Source organism: Ursus americanus, chromosome 3, assembly GCF_024610735.1.
Source record: "Ursus americanus isolate L20-20 chromosome 3, mUrsAme1.1.p, whole genome shotgun sequence".
In the NCBI taxonomy this organism is placed as follows: Eukaryota; Metazoa; Chordata; class Mammalia; order Carnivora; family Ursidae; genus Ursus; species Ursus americanus.
Window position 1 is genome coordinate 93,481,580 of NC_142129.1, and position 24,397 is coordinate 93,505,976.

The window sequence follows — 24,397 nt, forward strand, 5'->3', positions numbered from 1 at the left end:
TGGGGCCCCGGAGTGCTGGTTTCCGCTCGCGTTCCGCCCTCCAGACGCGCGCCAGCGAGGGGCCGCTGGGCCCCTGGAGAGGGCAGGCGACCACGTGTTCTCACCTGGGGTGCAGCTTGTACACCGAGCCGTCCACGCCCACGGTGATGCGCATCGCGTCCTCGCTGCGGCTCTCGCGCATGCGGTTGATGACGCCCGCCAGCCCCGCGGCGCACATGTGCGCGGCGCGCGTGGACACGCTCTCGCAGGCGCGGCGCACGATGTCGCAGTCGGTGGCCGAGGGCCTCAGCCCCAGCGTGCTCAGGATGTTGTAGATCTGCTTGCGGTCGCCCGAGTCACTGCGGGGCGGGGGCGGCCGGGGGGAGGGCGTCGCTGGAGGGTCGCTCGGCCCCGGGCCAGCCCAACCCCGACAGCGGCGGCCTCTTCCCCTCCCCCTGCCCACCTCACCCAGGCAAAGCGCTTGGGGCTCGGGCTCCGGAGGGGAGCGGGTCCGATTCCGCCAGGGACCAGCAGTTAGCTGGTCATTGTGCCTCTCTCTAAGCCCAGGGTCTCCGCTCTAACGTGGGCGACACTGGCGCGCCTCGGGGCTGTCGCGTGGATGAAGTGAGACGATGTCCACGGTGGTGGGGAGCCACGGAGGGGACGCGTGGGCTGCGTCAACTGCCCGGCTGCAGGCTTCCCTGCGGGCCACACGCCGCCCCAAGACCCTCGCTCCGGACCCTCGGGGCCCCGCCCACACCTGAACCCCGCCCCAGGCCCCTGCGTCCGCGGCGCAGGCCCCTCCCCGTGTACGCGGCCCCTCCCCTGCGCACCGCCCCCCTGGACACCGCCCCTCGCCCAGCGCGCCCAGCGCACCTCTCCACCTGCGACACGAAGCGCGTCTCGAAGGCGCCGCGCGTGCGCAGCTGTTCCGAGGCCTCCCCGCGGAAAAGCAGGTTTTCGTCCACGAGTTTTAGCAGCACGAGCCGCACCAGCTCGCCCATGTACTTGCCGCCGATGAGCTTCTCGTACCTGCCCAGAGGGCGGCCGGGTCATCCCCGTCATCCGCGGCAGGGAGGTCCCCACGCGCGGCCACGGTGACACCCTGCTTGCCAACCTGGGTTCGTGCCCGTTCCCTCATTTATCAACCAGGATTTTAGGATTAGGAAGCGGTCGGGGGCCTCGGGACTTTGGTCTAGGCTGCGACCTTCCTCACGAGGGCCCTGCGCTGAGCCCGCTGCATCCTCCCACGGCCGCGTGATGGGTGCAGTTCTCATTGCCCCGTATGGTTGCGGAAACTGAGACTCAGAAGGACTGGTGGCCTGCCTGGGGCCCTGGGCTCCCGGAATCTGCCGAGCTGGGCTTCTGTGAGCCTCTGCATTTTCATCTCTAAGTACACTGAATCCTACTGACCTAGTGGAGGTTTCTGAGGGCCAAAGACGAAGCTGATGAAGGGATTAGCATGAGCCGGGTCGCTAGGCGGTTAATTAGGATAGCCATATCTTAGGACAAGCCCTGTGCGGGCTGGTTCTCAAGCCTTCCAGGCCAAACCACATCAGTCCGCGAAACACTACTGTTCATTCTGTGAACGTGGACAGATGTCTCCTCCAGGGAACTCTGGGTTGAACCCGGTGAACGTTCCTTGGGGGGTCTCAGAGCCTCCCTATGCCGTGGTCACCTGCCGGGAGGGAGGTGATCCTGGCCCATCTGTCCACAGACCCTCTTTTTGGGGACTAAACCTTCAGGGCTCTCACTGTTCCGGGTTCACAGGGGGCCGGTGAGTGCAAGGAGGGAGGAGCCAGCTTGGTTTGCTTTTCCCCAGAGTTGTTTAAAAACAAGCCCATTATCTGCCTGCCTGAGCAGGGCGGGAGCGGGGCAGCGGGGGTGGTCCTTACAGCTGCTGGCCGGGGTTCAGGGAGTTCTCATCCACCACGCGGTCATACTCCAGCAGGAACTCGTCCAGCTCTCCAGAGTCCCCAAAGGCACCCCACTCGGTGTTGACGCACATGCGGCCCTCGTCCCCTTCCACGAGCTCCACGTTCTGCATTTCCTCCATGTAGCAGGCGTTACAGCCCGTGCCTGTGGGGACCGCGGGGTCAGGCCCCACGGGGGGCAGGGTGTGTGGAGCAGGGGCTGCAGTCCTGGGAGCCCGCCTCTCCTGATTCTCTTCACCTGCACCCCTGCAGGCAGCCCCCTACCACCCTAGCTTCCCTGCTAACTTGCTGCCACACCCACCCCTGCTTGGCCTGGTGAAGTAGAAAGCCGGCTCTCCCAGGCACTGAAGGACCTGGGTTTGCTGTGTGACCTGGCGTTGATGAGCCCATCTCTCTGGGCTGTTCCTCACCCCCAGTAGGGGATGGTAATGTTACCTGCGTACTTAGGAGGATGGAGTGAAACGTGTCAAAGTGCTTTGCCAACTAGTTTTGCCAGCTTTACGTACATGTCTTTGAGCTTCCCTGTCCTGTGCCCTGTTTTGGGGGCACCCCGAGGTGAGTAAGACACAGCCTGGGTCCCTGGGACTACAGGTGGTACTGGCTATGGAATTTGTAATTTGCAGAGTCCCTTGCAAAGTGAACACGTGATGTCCTTTGCTGAGAAATTATGACGTTTCGAAATGGTTTCTGAGTGTCACAGCATGGGCAGCGTGCCCTTAACACCATCAGGGACGTCAGCTTTAATGCTGGCCAGTGGACCTGCCCCGCAGTGAGGCAGGGCCTTCCCATTTTTTTGGTGCGTGTGTGGGAAAAAAACCCCGGAAATCCGGACTTTGATGTGCATCTCCCAATTTTTGGATCTTGGTCATTATCATAAAGACGTTTTTAAGCACTGAGCAGAGTGTTTGCAGGGCAGACGTGAGCCCAGGCCACCCTCGGCCATCTCTGCTCCAGCAGGGGTGTGCTCGAGGCAGGGGTGCAGAGCTCAGACGCCAAGACAGGGTGTCTTGGGGAGCCGTGCCCCGACTCAGTTGCACCAGGCAGCTCTGAAGGGGGCAGCCAGGAGAGCAGACTCCAGGAGGAGATGTGAGCAACGGGAGGAGGGACGGAGCGAGGTCAGGCAGCAGCTGAGGGTGTGGATGGGTTGTTGGAGACGGGTTTGTGAGCACAGATGGGCAGTCAGGGTCAGGGCTGGCTCTGAGGGGCCCAGCGAAGCAAACAACTTCGCCACTGACTTTCTGGGGAGCCAGAGCCCGGAGACAGCAGAAAAGTGCTCACATGCCTGTGTGCCCAGGAGATAACTGACGCTCAGGAGCTCCTGGGAAAGGCTGAGGCCCTCTGGGGCCGGTGCGGCTCCCTTCCTAGCCTTCACTTTGGGGAGGGATGGGAAGACCTTCCGGCAGGGGTGGGGGTGGGGAATGATGCCACCTGTGCTTATCCTCTTCCACAAATCTGTCCAGTTTGGTCAATTTACCAGACAAGGGGAGTTAATGAAATCCTGATGGGCCAGGCGGACCTGTAGCCCGTACACTGTGTGATGCAGGGACTTGCAAGTGTTGGCTATACTAGCTGCATTCAGGACGTCCCCTGCATCTCCCCAAGACCGCCCCACACCCTGTCACCTGTGGGGTCCACAGCTGGCACAAGGGGCCCTACTCTGACCATGATCCCTGGCCTGGTACTCTCGGCCCTCGCGCCTCGGGGCCGGAGACAAAGGCAGGCAGAGGCGCTGTGCCACTGAGGCCCCCGGAGAGAGCAGGGCGGGAATCCTTACCCACAATCATGCCAACCTCACACCGGCGGTCTTCGTAGTAGCAGGAGATCATCGTGGCCACCGTGTCGTTCACCATCGCTACCACGTCCATTTCAAAGTCCTGCCAAGAGGCCCAGAGGCAGCAGTGATGGGGCTGGGGGGTCAGCTCGGGCCGCTCTGGGCTCATCCAGCCAGGGGAGGGATGCCCCGGAGGCCGTCCCTGGCATCGTGGCCGGAGGGAAGGCGGGTTCCCAGGGCGATCAGGGGGTGCCTCACCCCTCTCCGTTTGATGGCGTCACGGAGGAGCCCCACGATGTTGTTCCCTTCTGCTCCCGAGGCTTTGAAGCCCTTGGTCCAGTTGAGGAGGATGCCCTGAGGGAAGAGGAGGGCCTGCGGCTGCTGACGACCGCTGGGGGCAGCGTGAAGGCGTCCTGCTCAGCAGACCATGGCTTTGAGAAGTGTTGGAGACGACTCTATGAATACTTCTATTTCTGCCCATGTGAGAGTGTTTCTAATGGAAAGCCCAGGGGCATCACCCAGAGGAAGGATGAGGTCCGGAGGAAACGGACCTGTATAACGTTGGGGTTCCTCCCCCCAAGTACACCCAAGTGGAAAAGGGTAAGCAATAGTGGCGTCACCCCTTCCTGGACAGTCTCCCCGTGCCCCGGAGCAGCCGGCCTGTCCCTGTCCTTCCTGCACCGTGGCGCCCGGGCTTGGAGAACCAAGGAGCACTGCACTGACTATCTCCGAGAGGTCGTATCTATTTTGTATGTATTTATAACTGATGTATGTAGACGTGTGTGTAATTTATACACATGTGTATGTGTGTATAATTGATGCGTGCACATGTGTATAATGCATACGTGTGTATGCATGTACCCTGTACACACACGTGGAATTGATGTGTGTGCGTGTGTGTATAATGCACACATATGTGTATGCACGTATCCTGCACACACAGAAGTGATATGTGTATCATGCACACACGTGTGTATGCATGTATCGTGTACGCACACGTAGAATTGAGTGTGTTGAAGTGTATATATGATTGACCTGTGTGTGCATATAGGTGCGCGTTTGGCTCACTTCTCCATGGCCGTGTGCATGGATATGCACGTGTGTATGTGTCTAAGTTGTGTGCGTGCGTGTATGTGCATGACTGTGGCAGGTGGAGCCTCGGCCCCCGCACAGTCCTGCCTGTGGCCCCAGCGTCACATGGCTGCGCTGGCGTCTAGCTACCTGCCAGCACCCTCTTCCCGCTTGCTCAGCCTAATCCTACCGGCCTCACCGGGCTCTGGGGACTTTGGGCAAACGGAGTCAGCTGTCTCTCCGTTTCCCAAAGTCTCACAAAAGGTGAGTGACAGAGGCACGGGTTGAACCCCAGGCTCTTTCCCAACACGGGGCTGCATTTGAAGGCACGGGCAGTTCCTGGGGCGTCTTTCTCTGGGGAATGCGTGCACCCCCCGACCTGGCCCCACCTTGTCTATGTCTTCATGCCTCACGGGGAAGGAGAAGGTGAAGCCCAAGGGCAGCTTCTTGTGCTTCATCTGATGCTTGTCCAGGAAGTCGGAGATGCACTCAGAGATGTAGTCGAAGAGCTGGAAGACACACCCAAGCTGCCCGTTGGCCACAGCGCCCCACTGTGGGTCCCGGGAGAACACGGCCTCCAAGCCTGCCCTTGGCTTCCCTGTCCTGAGTGCTGCTGCCGCTGGGACAGCGTGACACTAGGACTGGTCTGGTCCCCAGCCCAGCTGTGTGCTGTCAGCCTGTCCCTCTCACTGGACCCCGTGACATCAGCTGTAGACTTCGGACAGAGGCATGGCTGTGGCCATCACTCGGATTTCTGTCTCTACCACCCAGAGTGTCCTTCACGGCCTCCAGGTGTCCTGGCCGCCCCAAGCCCGGCCCTGCTGAGGACTAACCCCTACCCTGCTAGTGTGGGTCCGACCACAGAACTGGGTATTGCTGAGTGCCCTGCTGGGTGCTGGGTCCCCATGAGGCATCCACACCACCCCCGCTGCCTTGATTCACGGCCAGTCCGACGGCATGCAGGGGTGTGGCGAGGACCAGGCTGCCACTGGACTCCTGCCTTGAAACCCTGGCCCCCAGGGGATGGCCTCTGCCTCCACCCGCCTCCCCGGAGGGCTCCTTGTAATTCTATACCCTCTCCTGAGCCCTCCCCACGGGCAGGGTAGCATTCCCGCCTGGGCAGCTATCAGGACTGCAGTCACCCCAGTTGGCGTCCCTGCTGGTGGCAGGTGAGGGGGGGACACATAGGGAGAAGGCGGAACGTATGGGCTGTGTGCTGCCTGCTTGGACCAGCGTGTTCTCTCAGCTGCCCTGTCCCATGAGTGATCCTTCTGGGAAACTGGGCAGGGAGGTGACCTGCTGTGGCCGTGCCTGGTGGTGGTCCAGGCAGGCCTCTCGGCTGCCTCCCTGGGCCCTCAGAGGCTGGCTGGCTCTCCTGCCCACAGGTGCCCTGGCCCTGGTAGACAGGTGGGCCCTCCCACCAGGACTAGCGAGCTCAGAGATCCTGGGCAGACTGGATCCCCGGCCCCCCGGCCCCCAGCCCCTGGCCCGCGGCTCACCATCTCAGCGGTGCCAGTCATGGCGTCCTCGGGGATGGAGTACATCTGATGCTTGGTTGTCACACTCCACTGCCCCTCCTCGCCCTCCCCCACCTTCACCAGCATCACCCTGAAGTTGGTGCCGCCCAGGTCCAGGGAGAGGAAGTCCCCGACTTCTGCAGCCACAGGGAGAAGCGCATCAGCCTCGGGGCACTGCCCGGCAGGACCCCAAGACCAGGGAGAGAAGGAGAGGAGGGAGTGGGGGGGAATCAGAGGGGCTGGACCGGGGGCTGCTGACGCCAGGCATCTGGGGGGGCCCTAGCGTCAACTGTGGGTGGGGTCAAAGGTGAACTGGGGAACTCGGTGGGAATTCCCTGCCTTGGACCGAAACCATCCCAAGCCCAGGTCTCCAGTGAAGACCGAGTGAAATGGCCCAGACTCAGGATTGGGCGGGGGTTCCCCCCACGGACCCTGGAGAACGAGTTTCATATTGTGAGATGCACACGGCCCATTTTCGGGAGGCGGGGGCAAAGACCCCAGGGCTGGGGCGGGGGAGCTCGGGGTGAGAATCAGCCTGTGTCGGGGCCGACGTGGGGAGGGCCAGACTGGGGTCTCTGGGGACAGTCCGAGCCATGAGCGAGGACCTGGGGGCCTCTCCCTGCTGGGGCCTGGGGCCGGCTGCCTCCCAAGGAGGAGCCGCCGGCTGCCGTGCGGGGCGCCTCCCTGCCCGCCCGGGGCGGCGTACCTGAGCCCTCCGGGGTGGAGCGTACGTAGGTGGGCAGCATCTTCACGCTGGCCTCCTCGTGGGTCTCCAGCCGCAGGCCCCGCGCCATCTCTTTCTGCATCCGCCGCATCACCTTCTTCAGGTCAGCCTCCTGCAGCTGGAAGTCCGCCAGGATCTGCTCCGCCTGCGCAGGGGTGGGGGGAGCAGCTGCGTGGGCCGGAGGCCTGGAGGCCCCAACTCGCGGGCGTCCCCCACCCACAGGGGGGTCTCCTTTGCTCTCTGGCCCTGGGTCCGAGATGACCCCTCAGTTCAAATTCCCCATTAAAACCAGCTGAAGAGCTAGGGCAGTAGCGGTCCAAGAGTAGCCCCTAAGCACGTGCGTCCTGAGGCACGCTGGAAGGGGAGGGGCGAAGGCAGATGTGGCAGCCCCTCTCCGTAGCTCGGACGCCCGCTAGGGGGAGGAGGAAGGCACCAACCAGCAGAGTGGGTGAGACGTGGCGGGAAGAGCCTGTCTGGAGGTCAGCGGGCAGCTGGCCTGTCACAAAGATCTGGTCATTCTGCCACCAGAATTAACACTGAGGGAATAAATGGGCCAGTGTGCTCTCTTAAGCAAGGCAGCCCCTCCCCAGCCCATGGGACAGCCCTTTTGCTGGTGGTTCGGTTTCGTGCCAGGCATGTAGCCCAGTTCTGGCCAATGACAGGGAAAGAGGTGTCTGATTTTAGCAGGATCTTCCCTTCCTGGGAAGCTCACACTCTGAAAGTGTGAACACGGTGGTGTAAGAGTGTGATGGCCGGCACTGTAGCAGCTGTCCTGTGACAATGAAGAGACGAGGCTGTTGGTGGTTCAGGATGATGGGAAGAGAGGCAGAGCAGCCTGGCCCCGAGGTGCTGGCCAGCTCTGGACCCTCCCACCTCCATGTGCTGGTTGTGGGAGCAAACATGAATCACTGGAAGCCATAGTTAAGCCAGGTTTTTGGTTCCCTACAGCCGACAGCCTTCCTAATGGATACAGGTCCTTCCTTAGGGACCGCGTCCCCGCACTTATAGTTTAAACCCAAGGAAGGTCACAAAGGGATGGGACTGACAGAGTCCGTGACAAAGCACACACAACCAAGCACTGGTGTTTGCCAAGCCATTCTGCAGCTCTGGGGCCGGGTGGGAGCGCAGCCCCAGAGACGCCCTCCTCCTTGGCAGAACAATCCAGGTGTTCTCAGAGGCCCGCAGCCACAGGCTGGCCCCCTCTGTCTGTCTTTCACACGCTTTCAAATGTAAAATGTGCCAGCAAGGAGTAGAAACACTAACACCCCACCTGCCGTGCCTCCTCCGTAGGCTGGGAGGAGGTGCCGGCAGCGGCTTCGAGAAGAGCCCAGGCTCGCAGAAGCCTCTTGTGAGCTGCCTGCAGCCGCGTGCCTCATGCCTGGCACCCAGGGCCGCACGCACCAGAGGTGCTGTCTGAAGTCCCCGAGAGGCTGCCGGGCTGGGTGTCTCCCCGGAGACAGAAGTGTCCAGAGGGACCGGATGTAAGACAACACAGCCTCTTACCACTGGGTCAGAGGGCAACCTGGGGTCCCTAGCAACATTTAATTTCAACCTAGTCATTTCTCTCCAAGAATCCGTTCTGTAGAAAGGGTCCTGGAAGCACATACGGGCACACAGGGACTCAGAAAGACCCCACATCTGCCCCGGGATGTCCCATCCCTGCAGGGACACCTGCCGGGACAGCACACAGCAGGAGTGGAAGGGTGAGATGATTCCATTCTATCCATAAAGTTGCATCTGGCTGTGGATCTCACTTGTCCTGTACAACACTCTCAAAAGCTTAAGTTTGCTGCCAACATTTAAATAAAGACACTTGTACAACAGACAAATCTGGGTTTGGCAGTGTTTCTGCAAAAGCAGGGCTGCGTTCTCGCTGGGGCTGTGGGGAGGCCACCCACCTGGGCAGGGTGCGTGGGGGGGAGCCTGTCCCTGGCAGTGGGGGTGTGTGCAGGAGACACCTGGTCACCCGCCCTCATGCTGGGCCCTGCCCAGGCAAGGCTCTGTAGGGTCCAGCACTGTCCACACCACAGGACTGTGGGGGACCCACGCCCCCTGGACCCCCATACTGTGTGCATTTCCTGTTCCTCGGTGTGTACAGGTGGGGGAGGGGTGCTGCTGGGAGGTTCCTCTAGGTGGCCCCCCCACTGACACTGGCTTCCGACACACCTTGCCTCTCACTGTGAGGAGTGACCTCTGGGGTGGGTGCAAGCCTCCTCCTCACATGCATCGCTGCAACCCTGCGAAGAGGGGGCTCGGATCTGTGCAGCCCCCTCAACCCCCAGGACCATGTGTCTGGGGGACATGGGTGGGGCTCAAGTCACGGGGTGGGAGTCTGCCTCACAGAGCTCTTGCAGCCTGCCCAGGAGCAGGCCCTGGGTGCCAGGCCCTGCTCAGGGCACCCCCGGTTTGCCCTTATCATGAGGAATCACCCCAGGACGCAAGTACTGTAGGAGCCCCCTTTCTTTCAGAGAGGAAGCTGAGCACTCCGGCACGCCTTCCCCAGCCCAGGGCTCCAGGTTTGCACCTAGGGCGCCAGCTCCGAGCCCCACCTCCCACTGGGCTACCTCCTGACCCGCTTTGGGCCTAGAGCCAGCCACACAAGTCTCCTGCAAGTGTCCTGCTGGGTCAGTCAAGCTGGCCTAAAGGACCTGCTGGGAAAGGCCGGGTGCCGCCCGATGAGCCCTGAGAAGCTGCCTGTTCCCCCCTCCCCACCCCAGACCTTGGGGGACAAACAAAGCTCAGACAGAGCCTCTCCCCCCTTCCTCCCACAACCACCCCCCACCCCCCACTTGCCAGGCGGTCACAGGACACATCATTGGGGCTCATGGCTACATCCAAGCATGAGGGGGTGGTCTCTTGCCTGAGTGTCACCCCCAGGCTCCAAGCAGGGCTTCTCGTGCCCCGGCCTGGGCTCCGCAGGGCAGATAGGCAGGCTGCCCAGTGCTCTCTGAATTAGGGGCTCTCCTGCCTGGTTCTCCTGGTGCTCAGGGCAGGTCTGGGCTCCCGGCCCAGGGATCCTTTACCCCAGGAACATGTGAGCAACTGGCCCAGGGTCACCCATTGTGTATCCACAGCCACCTGAGATCCCAGAAGCATAGGACCCAGGCTGCCGCTGGACCCATGACAGGCTCACACTGGCCGCTAGAGACGGGGCCAGGTGCTGGAACCCACAGGTCATCCAGGCATTTGTGCAAGGACCTCATTCCCTGGTCCTCAGGGGCCCACAGCTCCATACAGGCTGGCCTCCCAGGACTGTGCTGGGGTAGAAAGGGCCTTCGGGTCTTCCCCTCAGTGTCCTCATCTGTCAAGTAGAGGCACCCCTAGGTATCCTGCCTTCTTCTCTGGGTGCTGGGGAGGAGGTCCCAGAGCAATGAACACTGCATAGAGGGGGCAGGCATCCTGCCAGCTGAGCCCCCCAGATGTAACCCCCATCATCCCCACCCACACAGCCTGACCCCTCCTGCTCGCTTCCAACCTGACACCCGATGACCTTGTCCAGGCCTGGGGCTTTGAGGACTGTCTACACACTGATGCTTGGGCACCCGGAGAGGTGTCATTCCCTGAGATGGGGTGGGTGGGGTGGGAAAACCAGAAGCTTGGTCTCAGCATGTTGGCATGTCTGTTAGCTGAGGGGACATTGGTACCAAGTGGCAGATGGCTGTGTGAGGCCTGAGCTCAGGGGACAGTCTGGCCTTGTCAGCTCCAGGAGCGAGGGCCCTAGAAGACGCCAACCCTACAGACCCCTCCTGGAAAGTCTGGACCGTGGGTGTCAGGAGGGGGCCGTGGGGAGGGCATCAGTGACAGGCCCAGCTGCCCCTCAGCCTGAATGCCTCCTTGCAGGGGTCCAGTGCCAAACTGCCCCCCCACCCCCCGTGCATGGTGTGGGGGGGGAAGCACTCTCTCTCCCTCTGGGATGGTCCTTACCAGATTCGAGGCTGGCTGGGCCTGGATTCTTGTGGCAGTCATCGCCATCTCTCTGAGGGGCCAAGAGGTAGGTTTTTTGGGGAGGTGGAGATGCTCCGGCCTGCTGAGGTGCAGGGCTGGGCTGCAGCCTGGAGACCGAGGCCCACCTGTGCAGGTGAGTGCTTCTGCAGGGAGAGCGCTCAGCCAGCTGCTGTTGAAATACTCTGCTCACTGCCACCAGGTCAGGTGGGGCTGAAGGGCAAAGGAGGACTGCACAGGGTCAGGGCTGACCAGAGCCGAGGGGACAAGGCCAGGGGGCGGTGCCCATGCTCTCTGCACCCCGGTGGGTGTGGGGATTAGCTGCCCGCAGGTTCCGGGGAGGGGACAGAACTAGTCTATCTGCCTTCCAGTCCTTGGAGGTGCCAGGGCTGGTGGTCGCCACACTGCCGGAGGGGGGTGGGCAGGAAAGTGCAGTGAAGAGCCCCGCGCACAGGGAGGCCCCCCCACCCCACCCCAGGTCCTGGCCCTTCAGGTCAGACTGCAGCCACAGGAATCCCGGACAGATTTTCAGGAAGGCCGGAAGAGACCCTGCCCCCCCCATCCACAGGATGCAAAAGGCACTCCCCCTCCCCTTCTCTGCCCCACCCCTCTCAAATCTGGTGCCCGTGTCCCTTTGGTCAATGAGGCCGCAGGATTGATGGGGGGGGGCTGTGCTCAATCCCTCATTTGGGCCAGGGGACTGGGGAGGGGCAGGGAAGGAAAGAGGGCATCTTCGAGACTGGGAGGTGGGACGCCACCCCAGTCGGCTGCCCCTGGCCCAGGGCCGGCCCCCAGCAAGTGAAAAATGCTTGCTTTTGTCAGGTCTTATAAACTGTAAACCTGGGTCTGCCTCTAAAGGTCGGCAGATCATTCTTGGGTTTTGGGCAGTAGAGGTCCAGGCGGGAGCTCGCTCTGGGTGCTGAACAGCAAGCAGCCTCCCCCACTCCTCCCACTTCTCCCCCTCCCCTCCGACCCAGTCCTTGTGGGGAGTGAACTTGCTACGCCCCGGACACGCCACACGCTGGCACCTGCCAGGCCCTGCTAAAATTAGCAGGAGTTCTGCAGTGGTTAGGGTGGGGATGGTGGATGGACAGAATGCCAGACTCTCCCGCCAATGGCTAGTGTGGTCACCCTGAAGAAAACCCTTGACACGATCGATCCCTTTCCTAAAATAGAGCAAAAGCACCTTCACCAGACCCACTTGTGACAGGTCACTGACCTACCAGCCCCTGGCTCTGAGCCACCGTTTTTTCTGCGTGTGCTGTGATGGGGCTCATCCTGGGTTTGGATGGGGGGTGGAAGGGTTCCTTCTGGACCAGCCAGGTGAAGAAGCAGCTGCCCTTCTCCTGGAGCGAGCACATAGCCCCTGAGAAGAGGCTCAAAATCCTCCAGCCCTCTCCTCGGGGAGGCTGGAGTGGACAAGGGCTGGGGCACGCGGGCCCCCTTTCTCGTTTGTTGGACTTCCGCTGCAAGCATCCTTCCCCAGAGGCCTTTCCCTGGGCCCCTTCCCTGCATTCTGCGGCAACAGTAGCGCAGGAAGGGGTCCCCACTTCCCCACACTAGGCATTCTTGCCAAGCCAGACTCCCAGTCCTTATACCAGCCCTCCTGTGGGCCCATCACTTGCCCCATCTCACTGCTTCCTCTTTAGATGGGGAGGTGACATCGGTGGCTCTGGGCTTCAGGTGAGGGTCTGACCTGTCCAGAGAAGAGGGTCCAGGACAGGTTGGACCTCAGAGTAAATGGTTTAAGAGGCACATACTTAGAGTCTTTGGTATCTCAAGGGAGGTCCTAAAGAGGATGGAGGAACATAGTTTCTGCTTAGGGTTTGTTAAAAACAATGACAACACAGAACTGCCTGACCATGCGCTGGGATGTTTTGGTAGAGAGTGAGCTCCCCATTTACCGGGGAGAAAGAGCGGGATCCCGGGGACCTCGCTCTGTGTTCCAGCCAATATTCTCACCCCTTGGCCACTCATGAAGCGAGGGCAACAGGCACGATTTCATTTTCTTCTTGATTTACCTCTAGGAAATAATCTGACAAGTTCAGTGGTGGAGATTCCAGGATGAAAAAATGGCCCATAAGCCTCATATCCAGCTACAGGGAATCAGTTCGATAAATTATGCAACATTTATGAGTCATTAAAAATAATAAGATTGATCTGCCTCCGCTAGCACGGAAAGATGTCCCTGACATCCTGCGAAAGGAATGTGGTGGCTACCCGCCATCAGGGCCTCCAGTGAGCCCCCCCTCTGTTATCTGCCCCCGTGGGGTCCCCACCTATGCTGAGTAGGCCTAGCCTGTGTAACTAATAGGATATTGCAGAAATGACAGAGTGCGACCTTTGAGGCTAGGCCATCAAAGACATGGTGGTTTCCGCCTTGCTGTCTCTTGGATTCTTCACGTTGAGAGAAGCCAGTGTGAGGACAGTCTGGTTCTACGGGGAGGGCTACTGAGAAGATCTGAGGCCTCCAGCCAATGGTTCAGCTCCAACTTGCCAGGCAGGTGAGTGCACCACCTTGGGAGCAGATCCACCTGCCCCAGTCGAGCCTTCAGATGATGGAGCCCCGGCCGGCTTCTGGGTTGCAACCTCACGAAACCCCGAGCCAGAACCCCCGAGCTGCACCACGCCTGGAGTCCTGACCCACAGACACTGTGTAAGGTAATAAAGACTTGTTGTCTCAAGCCACGAAGTTCTGAGGTAGCAAGAGTTGACTAATACAGCAAGAGTTGACTAATACAGAGGGAAAATGGTTAGGAAATACAGCAGGATCCATTTTTGTCATATAGATGTATACACTACATATAATACAGACATGGGAGGAAATAGAACAAAATGATAAGAGTAATTATCTTGATGGTGGAAATAGGAGTGCTTTTATTTTCTTTTTTGCTTATCTGTATTTCCTACGCTTTTCTGCAATGGATGAGTCATAGACAAATATATATTTTTAAACATCTATGTATCTTGGGGGGGGCACGTGAGCGGGGGGGTGGGCAGAGGGAGAGGGAGATAAAGATTCCCAGGCAGACTTCACACTGACCATGGAGCCTGATGTGGGGCTCTGTCTCAGAACCCTGAGATCATGACCTGAGCCCAAACCAAAACTCAGACGCTCAACCGACTGAGCCACTCAAGCACCCCAAGAAATATTTTTTTTTTAAAGATTTTATTTATTTATTTGACAGAGATAGAGACAGCTGGTGAGAGAGGGAGCACAAGCAGGGGGAGTGGGAGAGGAAGAAGCAGGCTCATAGCGGAGGAGCCTCATGTGGGGCTCGATCCCAGAACGCCGGGATCATGCCCTGAGCCGAAGGCAGACGCTTAACCGCTGTGCCACCCAGGCGCCCCTTCAAATAAAGTTCACAAAACAAAAAAGGTAGTTAGGCCTCATCTGCCATGTTTGCCCAGAAGCTCTGAGGCCCAGACTCTGAAGGATGGAGTTTCACAGTTAAATTGGAACTTTCCAGACCTCGTGTTCCAGTGGGATAGAAAATGGGGCTGGGAACCCGAGAGCCTGGCATGCCAGCCCCACCCCACCCCCAGGCCTGGTGGCCCTCAGCACCAACTGGGCACCTGTGCGGGCACTCACCTGCACTGATGCAACGGGGCCTAGAGGTCAGCATGGTGTCGCAAGTGTTTGCTTACTGCAGGGTAGATGGGCTGTGCCCTTGTGTGAGGGAGGCCGGGGCCTGGGGGTAGGACAACGTCAGGCAGTGTGGCCAGGATGTCAGGCACAAAGGCAAGGAGGAAATGAGCCTAGAGACAGCAGCCCATACTCGGGTCACGATAACGAGCACCCAGTGGCCTCCACACGCTGCCTGCTGTGCCGACGCTTTATGTGGATCACAACTGACCTGTGAGCTTAGGGCTGCCATTTAAATCGGGAAACTGAGGCCCAGAGCAGTGAAGGGACTTCAAAGATTCCACAGCTGCAAGTGATGTGGCTGGGATTCATCCCCAGCTCGGCCTGACTTTAGGTGTGCTGGCACGTTAGTCTTGACAAGATGGAGGGCTCCTGCAGGGCCAAGCACACCCAGGGGCCAGGAAAGAGCCTCTGGAGATGCTTCCAGGCTGGAAATGTTCAGAGACCTCAGCTTCAGGGGGCAGGGGTGGGAGTGGTCACGGCCACCACAGTTGGCATTGCCCGGTGTTTGCCTCTGACAGCGGGTGGCGCTGGAGGCCTGGGGCCAGGTGTCAGGGTGGAGGCCCAAAGGCCAGAACCATGGGAGGGGAAGGGGCAGAGTAAGAGGGAGGGAACAGGAGCATCCTGCCTGTTGGCTGGGGAGGGGGAGGCGGAGTGAGGGGATCATCCAGGACCCCATGTGGGGGAGGCAGGATATTGCTAGGGTAGGACAGGAGCATGAGGTCGTCAGCCCAAAGTCTGAAGACTGCCTCTGCCATTCAATGCCTGTAGGACTTGGTCAAGTCCCTCAATTTCCTGTGCTTCAGTTTCCCAACAGTGAAGTGTAGATAACAGCGTACCTCCCTCACGGAGCTATTGAGAGGATCCGACTGGGTAATGCAGATAAGATTCTTGGCAGTCCAAGTTGTTCAATAACTTGTAGCTATTTTTGCTCCCAGAGGACGCTTTAGCCCCTGGGTCAGAGTTTAGAACACAGGCCATCCAATTCTCCAGATCTACGGCTGGTATAAAGCCGGACTCCCAGCCTGTGCCTGCTGATTATTTTGGAGTGTTCTAAGGACACAGGCAGGTGGCACCGTCTCTTTGATGCCAGCCTTACCCTAAGGCAGTGTGGCTTTTCTTCTGAAAAGAGAAGGATTCGGGGTAATGTCACAGAAAACGGTGCAGTAGGACACTCCAGGATTAGTTCCTCCAGCAAAACAGCCGTTACTTAGAATAAAGGATCAAAATAAACGATTTGGGAACTGGGGAGCCCAATCAGACAGTTACAGCAAGCAGGGGAGTGCTTGAGGAAAGAAGTTACTGATGGCTTGTGAGTGAGCAGTATGCCCAAACCAGCTCCCACGCCTAATCCCTGTCACGGCCACGGGGACAGCACCCATGTCCCGAGAGCAGCTGGCTGGAGGGAGGCTGGCAGCCAGGGCCTGGGGTTGTGCACTTCGGTTGTCTGGGCTCCCTGAGGGCTCAGTGCAGAGCTTGCCTCTGTTTCAGCCTGAGAAACACAATGCCAGTTAAATATTCTCTCTCTCTCTCTTTTTTCTTTTCTTTCTTTCTTTTTTTTTTCTTTCTTTTTTTTTTTTTTTTGATCCAGATATTTAAGAAATTCTCTGTCAGGTCAAAGGCCGACTACAGAAACATCAGAACAGAAACTTTTTCAGGGACCACACGTGAGACACACACACTTTGAAAAACATTTTTAAAAATTAAAAAAGAAAGAAAGAAATACAGACTTTGTAGAAAATTATTTGGAAAAGTTACTATACAAATGGACAACTGCAGCCCCGAATAAGCAGGAAAACCAGTCCTTATGGAGGGGGATAATCTAACCTCTGGAGTTGCCACATGATATGCCTCAAAATGTCAAGTTCTCAACAACAACCCCAAAGTACAAAGCATACAAAGAAGGAGGAAAATATGGCTCATTCGCAGGAGAAAAAGAATTTAATAGAAATTTTCCCTGAGGGGGACGCCTGGGTGGATCATTTGGTTAGGCATCTGCCTTCGGCTCAGGTCATGATCCCAGGGTCCAGGGATTGCGTCCCCCATCAGGCTCCCTGCTCAGAGGGGAGCCTGCTTCTCCCTCTGCCTGTTCTGCCCGCTCTGCCTGCTACTCCCCCTGCTTGGGCTCTCTCTCTCTCTGACAAATAAATAAAATCTTTAAAAAAATGTGTTTAAAAAAAGAGAAATTTTCCCTGAGGAAGCCCAAACATTGGAATTTCTAGTCAAAGACATTAAACATGTTTGATGAGCTAACGGAAAACACAGATAAAGATCTAAAAGGAGTTGGGAGAATGATGTATGAACAGATAGAGAATGACAAAAAAGAGTAGAAATTATATAAAGGTGGGACACCTGGGTGGCTCAGTAGTTAAGCGTCTGCCTTCGGCTCAGGTCCTGAACTCAGGGTCTTGGGATCGAGCCTGGAGTTGGGCTCCTTGCTCGGCAGGGAGTCTGCTTCTCCCTCTGCCTCCCACTCCCCCTGCTTGTGCTCTCTCTCTTGCTCTCTCACTGATAAATAAATAAATAAGTAAATAAACAAACAAATTCTTTTAAAAAATTATATAAAGGTACCACACAAAAATTCTGAAGCCAAAAAGTACAATACCTGAAATGAAATTTAAAAATCCTGGCATGGGGTGGGAGGGGGGTGGGAGGGGGCAACAGCAGATTTGAGCAGGCGGAAGAAAGAGTCAATGAACATGAAGGTAAGGCCACTGCACTATCCGGGCTTCCTGGCAGAAAGGAAAAAGGGGCCTGTGGGACACCAGTAAGCATAGCACCATGAGTATTGTAGGAGTCCCAGCAGGTGCTGAGAGATGGAAAGGGGCAGAAAAAGTATTTGAAAAAATAATGGGGAAACAACTTTCCGAACTTGATGAAGTACATGAATATACATATTCAAGAAGCTCAAACAATAAAATTCTGAGAGGAAAACATAAGTGTAAATTTTCATGGCTTTGGGTTTGCCAGTGATTCTTCTTAAATATGACATCCAAACCAAAAAGAGGTAAACTGGACTTCATCAGAATTAAAAATTTGTACAAGAAAGCACACCGTCAGCTGGGCTTCTCGGTGGGAGAAAACTTGTGCACATCTTGCATCGGATAAGGGTCTGATGTGCAGGATTTAATAAGAACTCTCACAACTCAACGACAAACAACCCAAATTAAAAATGGGCAAAGGACTTGAGCAGAATTTCTGCAAAGAAGACAGAGGAGTGGACAGTAAGCACATGAGAAAATGCTCAAGATCGCTAGTCACTCAGGAAATGCAGACCAAACCACCGTGAGGTACGACATCAACCCTTTGAGGGCGGCTAGGTTAAAAATGAAAAGAAGTGTTGGTAAGATTGTGGGGACAGTGAAACCCACACACGTTGCTGGTGGGAATGCAAGTTGGTTCAGCTGCTGTGGAAATCATCAAAACGTTAGATACAGCGTGTTACCCAGAGACGACACACCTAGGTATATTCCCCACAGAACCAAAGCCAGGGACTCAGAAAGATGCCTGCACGCCAGTACTCAAGACCGCATCATCTCCAACGGCCCCAAGGTGGAAGTGACCTCACTTTCTGTTAACAGGTGAATGGGTAGACAAAGTGCAGTATCCCCTACAGCAGAACACGATTCAGTCCTAAAGAGCGATGAAATCCCGACACACGAGCCACGGATGATAGCATTATGCAAAGTGACCTGGGCCAGACACAAAGGACAGATGTCATAGGGTTCTGCTTAGACAAAATAGCACGATAGACAAATTCATGGTGACCGTAAGTAGAACAGTGGTTCCCAGGGGAGTGTGGGGGGAAGGATGGGGAGTCACTGAGTTTCTGACTGGGACAAGGAGAAGGTTTTGGAAAAAGCGGTGAGAGCTGCACAATATTGTGAATGTAACACCACCGACTGGCACACTTAAAAAGTGGTTAAAATGGGGAATTTTATGTTTTACGTATTTTACCACAATGAAAGAAAGACAGAAGGACTAACAAGCTGGTCTGTTTTTACGGCAAGAGCATGTCTCTGACTTCCCCAAATGGGATGCCCCCCGAAGCACACTCGTGCACTCGTTCATTCAGCAACACTCCCCAGCAGGCGCCCTGCACAGTTGTAGACGATACGTGGGTATGAACAGGGTTTGGGGAAGGCAGCTACTTCCAAGTTCCCCCCAAACTGCAGGTAAGCCTGGAGAGTGTTTTGAGAAGCCTCCTTCAGTCATCTCGGTAAACAAGGGTCTCAGCCCCGTGGCAAAGTCTCTTGTTACCGTGACCTGTTGTTTGAGATGTCACTAAGCTAAGAAGGGGCTGAAAGCTGAGAAGAAAGAAATAGGAGTAGCTAGGAAAACAGTGTCTGGGAGAGAGTTTTGGTTACAGTTACTGCCTGGGAGCAAACAGGTAAGACCCCTAGGAAGTTTTTGAGGAATTGCAGTGCCCCAAACCCCATGAATGTGGCCTGAATAGGCCTTTGCTGTCTCAAGCCACAGAATAACCCTTGGGCCCTTTATCAGAAAGAAGGGGTTTTACCTTTGTAGAGGGTGGGAGGCAGAGAAGGATGTCCCCCAGGGTGGGGCCTGGGCCTCCGAGTCTCCCCACAGGGTACGGTCTTCCCTGTTCTCCATCCTTCCCTTCCCCCGGGGGATGTTGGCTGTGGACACGCAGCCCACACCCACAAATGAGGAAGGACAGACCTTGTCGAGATGCCTGCACCTGCCCCTGGTACGGGGACCGTGTGGGATCTTGGGTCACTGCTTTCGGGGAGGAGTCAGTGTGCATTCTGTGTGTAAGGAAGAAAGGCATGCACGGACACGTGGTGGCTGCAGTGGACTGTGACAGACACGGCCAGTTGTGGGCCCAGATGCCCCGTGGTAACCAAGCCAGGCGTGCGGCTGGCCTGCGGTTCTTGCAGTGAGAAGCATCTGTGAAATGTGAGCAGAAATGATGCTTCCCCTTGCGGGGCCCAGGCTTTTCAGAAGAGAAGGGCTCTTCTGGGTTTTTTCTCACGTTTCTCTGGGCTACACGCAGATGAGGAGGAGAAGGGGAGAAACCCATCAGCTGGCTAACACCTGCACTTGGCTATCATGGGCACAAGAATGACAACTACAGAGCAGATCCATGTCCTGTTTTGGTGTATTGGTTACAGCAATTAAACATGCCTTAATTAACACCCAGAATGATGGCATCAATGACCAAAAACAGAGATCGGAAAGGGACTTGAAGCCTTTGTGTATTTAACACTCTTGAGCACCTGATTCGTGCTCGGTCTGAGGTCACGGAAGTGACTCATGTTTAGTTCTCCAGGGCCTTACAATCTAGCAGGAGAGACTAGCAAATAACCAGTACAAGCCAACGCGGGTGGAGGTAGGCATCTTTTGAGGCCGTGCAGGACACTGATGGGGTTCTGGCACTCGGAACAGGGCTTCTCAACACTCATTCCTACAGCCCTGCATATGAGGGAAAAGTGGCAGGTAAACAGGGACGTTCCCCAAAGAGGGCCCAGCAGGACACTGTCAGAGGCAATTGGAGAAACACAGATATTTAGAGCGGCTTGAACTAATGCACCCCCAGCAAGTGGGGCTGTTGTGAATGGCCTTTGGGCAAAACAGGAAGTTTGGGTTGGGTTACTGACCCTTTATAAATGAGTAACCATGAGTGTGCTGAGTACAGAACGTATGGCTAATAGCCAGAGCAGGGCTCAAAGGAACATTTAATACCCTCACATGCACATAGAGAAAATAAGGACAAAATCCGCGAGCTCAGCTTGCTTCTCAGGATGCTAAACGCCCTAACATTCAGAGAAAAAGTAAGCCTAAAGAAAATCAGAATTAGAACATCAATAATGGTAAAAGCAGAAACGCATGATACAGAAAACATACAAACAAAACCAACGGCTAACTTGACTGACAAACCCCAAACCCAACTCTTGGAAAAGCACAATAAAATAGCCAACACTTGGTAATCTGATCAAGGATAAAAGAAGTAACCAACAAACAACTTTAATGATAAGAAAGGGAGCTTGAAAAGTTTTATGAGTTATATATGCCACTTGCTTCAATACTTTTTTTAAATCTGGAGAAAAAGAGATGATTTTTAAAATAACATATTACCAGAATCGACTCAGGAAGACATACAAAAGCCTAACCAGATGGATTAGAAGAAGAAAAAACTTAACAGATGCCAAAAACCTTCCCCTAACCGGAACACTAGACCTGGCTGGCTAGTTAAAAAAAAAAAAAAATGGACACGGAAATGTCTGATGCAAGGTTTGGCCCATGACAAGTCTTTTTTTTTTTTTTTTTTTTTTTTGGACAGAGACAGAGAGTGCGAAAGAGCACAAGCAGGGAGGGAGCCCCAGAGGAAGAAGGAGAAGCTGGCTTTCCACTGAGCAGGGAGCCCGACGTGGGACTCAATCCCAGGACCCTGAGATCATGACCTGAGCCAAAGGCAGATGTCTAACTGACTGAGCCACCCAGGTGCCCCCCCATGACAAGTCCTAGTAGATGCTTATTTAATGAGCTGACAAGTAGACAAAACTTGCCAGGCAGGGGCTGTGTGTGAGGGATCCAGAGCTGGGACACTGCCGAGTATTCGCCAGGCTGTGTGGCTGGTGACAGTACAGTGACCAGAGGCAAGGAGGTTACAAGGCAGAGCCCAGGAGGGACAAGGCTGGGGGACAGTGATGATGGTCACAGCCGTGCACGCACTGTGCAGCATAGACATCAAGCCCCAGAGAGGTCAGCCGCCCCTCCTACAGCCTGCAAACACGAGGTTCTGTCACCAGAGCCTCTCCTACCACTCACTGTACTATCCTGCCTCTGGAGGAGCGGGGACAGGACAGGCCAGCTGGGACATCAGCTTAGGAAGGCCACCATGACAGCCAAGGGGCTCTTGCCAGAGTGTAGGCAGTGGGAGTAGAGAGCTGTGAACCCAGTTTGGAAGAACGTGCTTCCAGGTTCCTACTAGGACCCTGGTAGAGTTACTCTCACCTTGCGGCAAAACCATGTCTGATTAAATGCTTTGTATTCACAATATATAAAGATCTCTGACAATTCAACAAGAAGACAACACCCCAATTATAAAAGCCTCAGTGAAGAATACTCAATAAGTATATACAAATATACACGTTATCAGTCTGTGAAATGCAAATGCAAACCACAATGGCATGCCCACGCATACCAGCCAGAATGAATGAAGTTTAAAAGACAGACAAAGCCAAGAGTCAAGGAGGCTATGTAGCAACCGGAAACCTCAAACACTGCTGGTGGGAATACAAAATGGCACAGCTCACTTTGGAAAGCAGCTTGGCAGTTTCTTCTAAGGTGAGATGAGGAAGTTCTCAATTATTCCATTTACATAGTAAAGGCAAAACCAAAGAGCCAGAAAATAGACCCATGGTTTCCAGGATCTGGGAGTGGGAGGGGTGATTGACAGCAAGGAGGCGGGACAAGGGAACTTTTTGGGATCTTGATGGTAGTGGCGGTCATGAAACCATATACATCTGACAAAACTTAGCAGACTGTACGGTAAAGGGGTGAATTTTATTATCATACCCTAGTTACAAGAGGAAGAGCAGCGGGTGAGGCTGGAAGAGTAGGAGTCCGGGGGTCCAAGAGTAGGGTGAATAGGGGGAGAGGTGCGAAGGTACAGGAGCCCCGGGGGACCGCCAGCCTGCCTTTGCAGTGGGACCTGGAGTCATGGTTCCAGCTCCCTCAGGGCTAATTACCTGACCTCAGACAAGTCATTCCTTCCCACGGAACTTCAGTTTCTGCGCCTATAAAGCAGGAGTGAGATGCCCCCTCCCGCAGAGCTGCAGCTCTACACAGACAAAGGCCCCCATTCTGCAAGATTGTCTGTTCTTACTTGGACGACAGATCTGGGCCCGAAAGGGGTCAGGAGATCTCCCCGCCCCGTCCAGTGTCCCGACCTCAGTCAGCTTTGCCAAAGCCAGAGCCATCTGTGTCCACTGGGCGAGGAGATCCTGTGAAACAGGGTCCCCAGGCACGTCACCTGTCTGTGCCCAGCTCCCCTTTCTCTGGGCCACAGCCGAAGGCCACTTGGAGAGCATCACTATAAGCAGCCTTCTTGGGGCGCCCGGGTGGCTCAGATGGTTAAGCGTCTGCCTTCGGCTCAGGTCATGATCCCAGTGTGCTGGGATCGAACCCCACATTAGGTTCCCTGCTCAGCAGGGAGTCTGCTTCTCCCTCTCCCTCTGCCTTTCCATCTGCTCATGCTCTCTCTCTTTCTCTCTCTCTGTATCTCTCTGTCTCAAATAAATAAAATCCTTAAAAAGAAAAAAAAAAGAAAAAAAAAAGAAACTTACTAAAAAAAAAAAAAGCAGCCTTCTTGTGCTCTTAAGAGGTAGTGCCCGGGAGAGCAAGACCCCATCTATCCCGAGCCCCAGGACCAGAGGACATCCTGGCCTACCGTGGCTTTGCACTGCTTAGCTGGAGCCAGGGCGACCTGGGAGCCATCCCTGCAACCGGGTCTGGTCCCACCGGCCCGCTGTCACATGCCTTGGCTTTGGCCAGAGGACGGGCATGCTCCTGGGCTGTGAGCAGGGCTATCCATGCTCCTAGGTAAGGGTGGGGGCAGACGCTGTTTCTGGGCACCACAGCCCATCCCCCTTCTTCTTGCTCAGGGACCCTCCGTTTCATTTGAGGGTCAGGTAACAGTACACCCAGCTCTGGGGGATGGACCTGCCTGGCCTCACTGCTCACCGTTGCACACCGTCTTCTGTGAAATGCCAAGAGGAAGGCCCCTTGAGAAGACATGCTGGCAGAAGTCCCACCCTCCTTGCTTTGGAGAATCATGGATCTGTTGGAATCGCTGTGCTCTGGCCGCACCTTGCAGCCGTAAGGGGGAGCCGGGGGAAATCAGCAGGGCTGACCCAGAGCCTGGCATCAGGGTGGCACTGTGTTGGTCTGGGAGTCACCTGCTCCCAACTATTTATTATGTGAGATTACGGGCCCTGCAGATAAGAGTCGTGCTAGCTGGGTTCCGGGTACAGCCTAAAGGACGGGGGGCTAACAAGGCATTCCGTTCTGCTGCACGTGGGAAACAAAGTATGGGGGGTGCACAGTAGGTAGTTACTTTCAACAGAGTGGGCCCAAGAAAGCCCACAGGAGTCGAGGCAGGAGCTGGACTGGCCTCGAGGTGAGGGAAACCCAGTGCTGTGCTGGAAATCGGTAAGCAGCTAGCTGCCCAGGGAAAAGGCCTGAGCGGAGAAGGTGAGCAGAATGCCCCCCCGCCCCAGGCTTCGGGATCTGATCCTCCGGCCCACCTGGGCCACATCTGAGAGGGTCTGGCGGGGACTCTCCACACGCTGCCCCCTTACTCTGGCCCCGCCAACTAGAAACAGGGTGGGCTGGGCTGTGTCTGAAAGATCGAGGCCAGCACTCGGTTCTCCCCTCTGACTCGCTCCAGGGGTAACCGTTCATCTGGCCAAACTCGGGAGGACGCTGCTCCCCACACGAATGTCCTAGTCGTGGCTGACCCACACTCATGACCTTTGCAGCCACCGTGGAAATGCGTGGGGGAGATAATTTACAACAGCAGGAGCCTATGCTACTTGCTTTAAGTGACAAAGATGAAGGCCCCTGAAAACTCCATCTAAGTCTCCGAATGTCATGAAAACTCTACAACCATCCTCCAAGGATTTCTGCACAATAGCAAGCAAGTTAACCCCCAGCACTCAACAGTGGCTGCGTCCTGGCCTCGCCTGTAACACACGGTGTTGGAGCTGCCAAGATCCCCGTCCAGCCACGAAGTCACCCCACCCAGAAACACATCGTGCACCCCGAGGATGGGCAGAGGAATTACAG

General features: G+C 56.1%; 1 protein-coding gene across 3 annotated transcripts in view; it reads right to left on the reverse strand.

The window, feature by feature from the left end:
- GCK (glucokinase) overlaps positions 1–24,397 on the reverse strand; it is a 39,399-nt gene that overhangs the window by 1,210 nt on the left and 13,792 nt on the right. Inside the window, exons 1-9 of one of the 3 annotated variants that reach the window (XM_045793535.2) lie at positions 10,921–11,208; positions 6,979–7,141; positions 6,255–6,409; positions 5,145–5,264; positions 3,943–4,038; positions 3,688–3,787; positions 1,875–2,058; positions 856–1,011; positions 105–338 (exon numbers count right to left, since the gene is read on the reverse strand). In XM_045793535.2, the coding sequence (XP_045649491.1) occupies positions 105–338; positions 856–1,011; positions 1,875–2,058; positions 3,688–3,787; positions 3,943–4,038; positions 5,145–5,264; positions 6,255–6,409; positions 6,979–7,141; positions 10,921–10,968 (1,256 nt within the window). In that variant the 5' untranslated portion in view covers positions 10,969–11,208. Of the gene's footprint in view, positions 1–104; positions 339–855; positions 1,012–1,874; positions 2,059–3,687; positions 3,788–3,942; positions 4,039–5,144; positions 5,265–6,254; positions 6,447–6,978; positions 7,142–10,920; positions 11,209–24,397 lie in introns of those variants that run through there. The other 2 variants (XM_045793536.2, XM_087861220.1) reach the window with 2 other exon arrangements.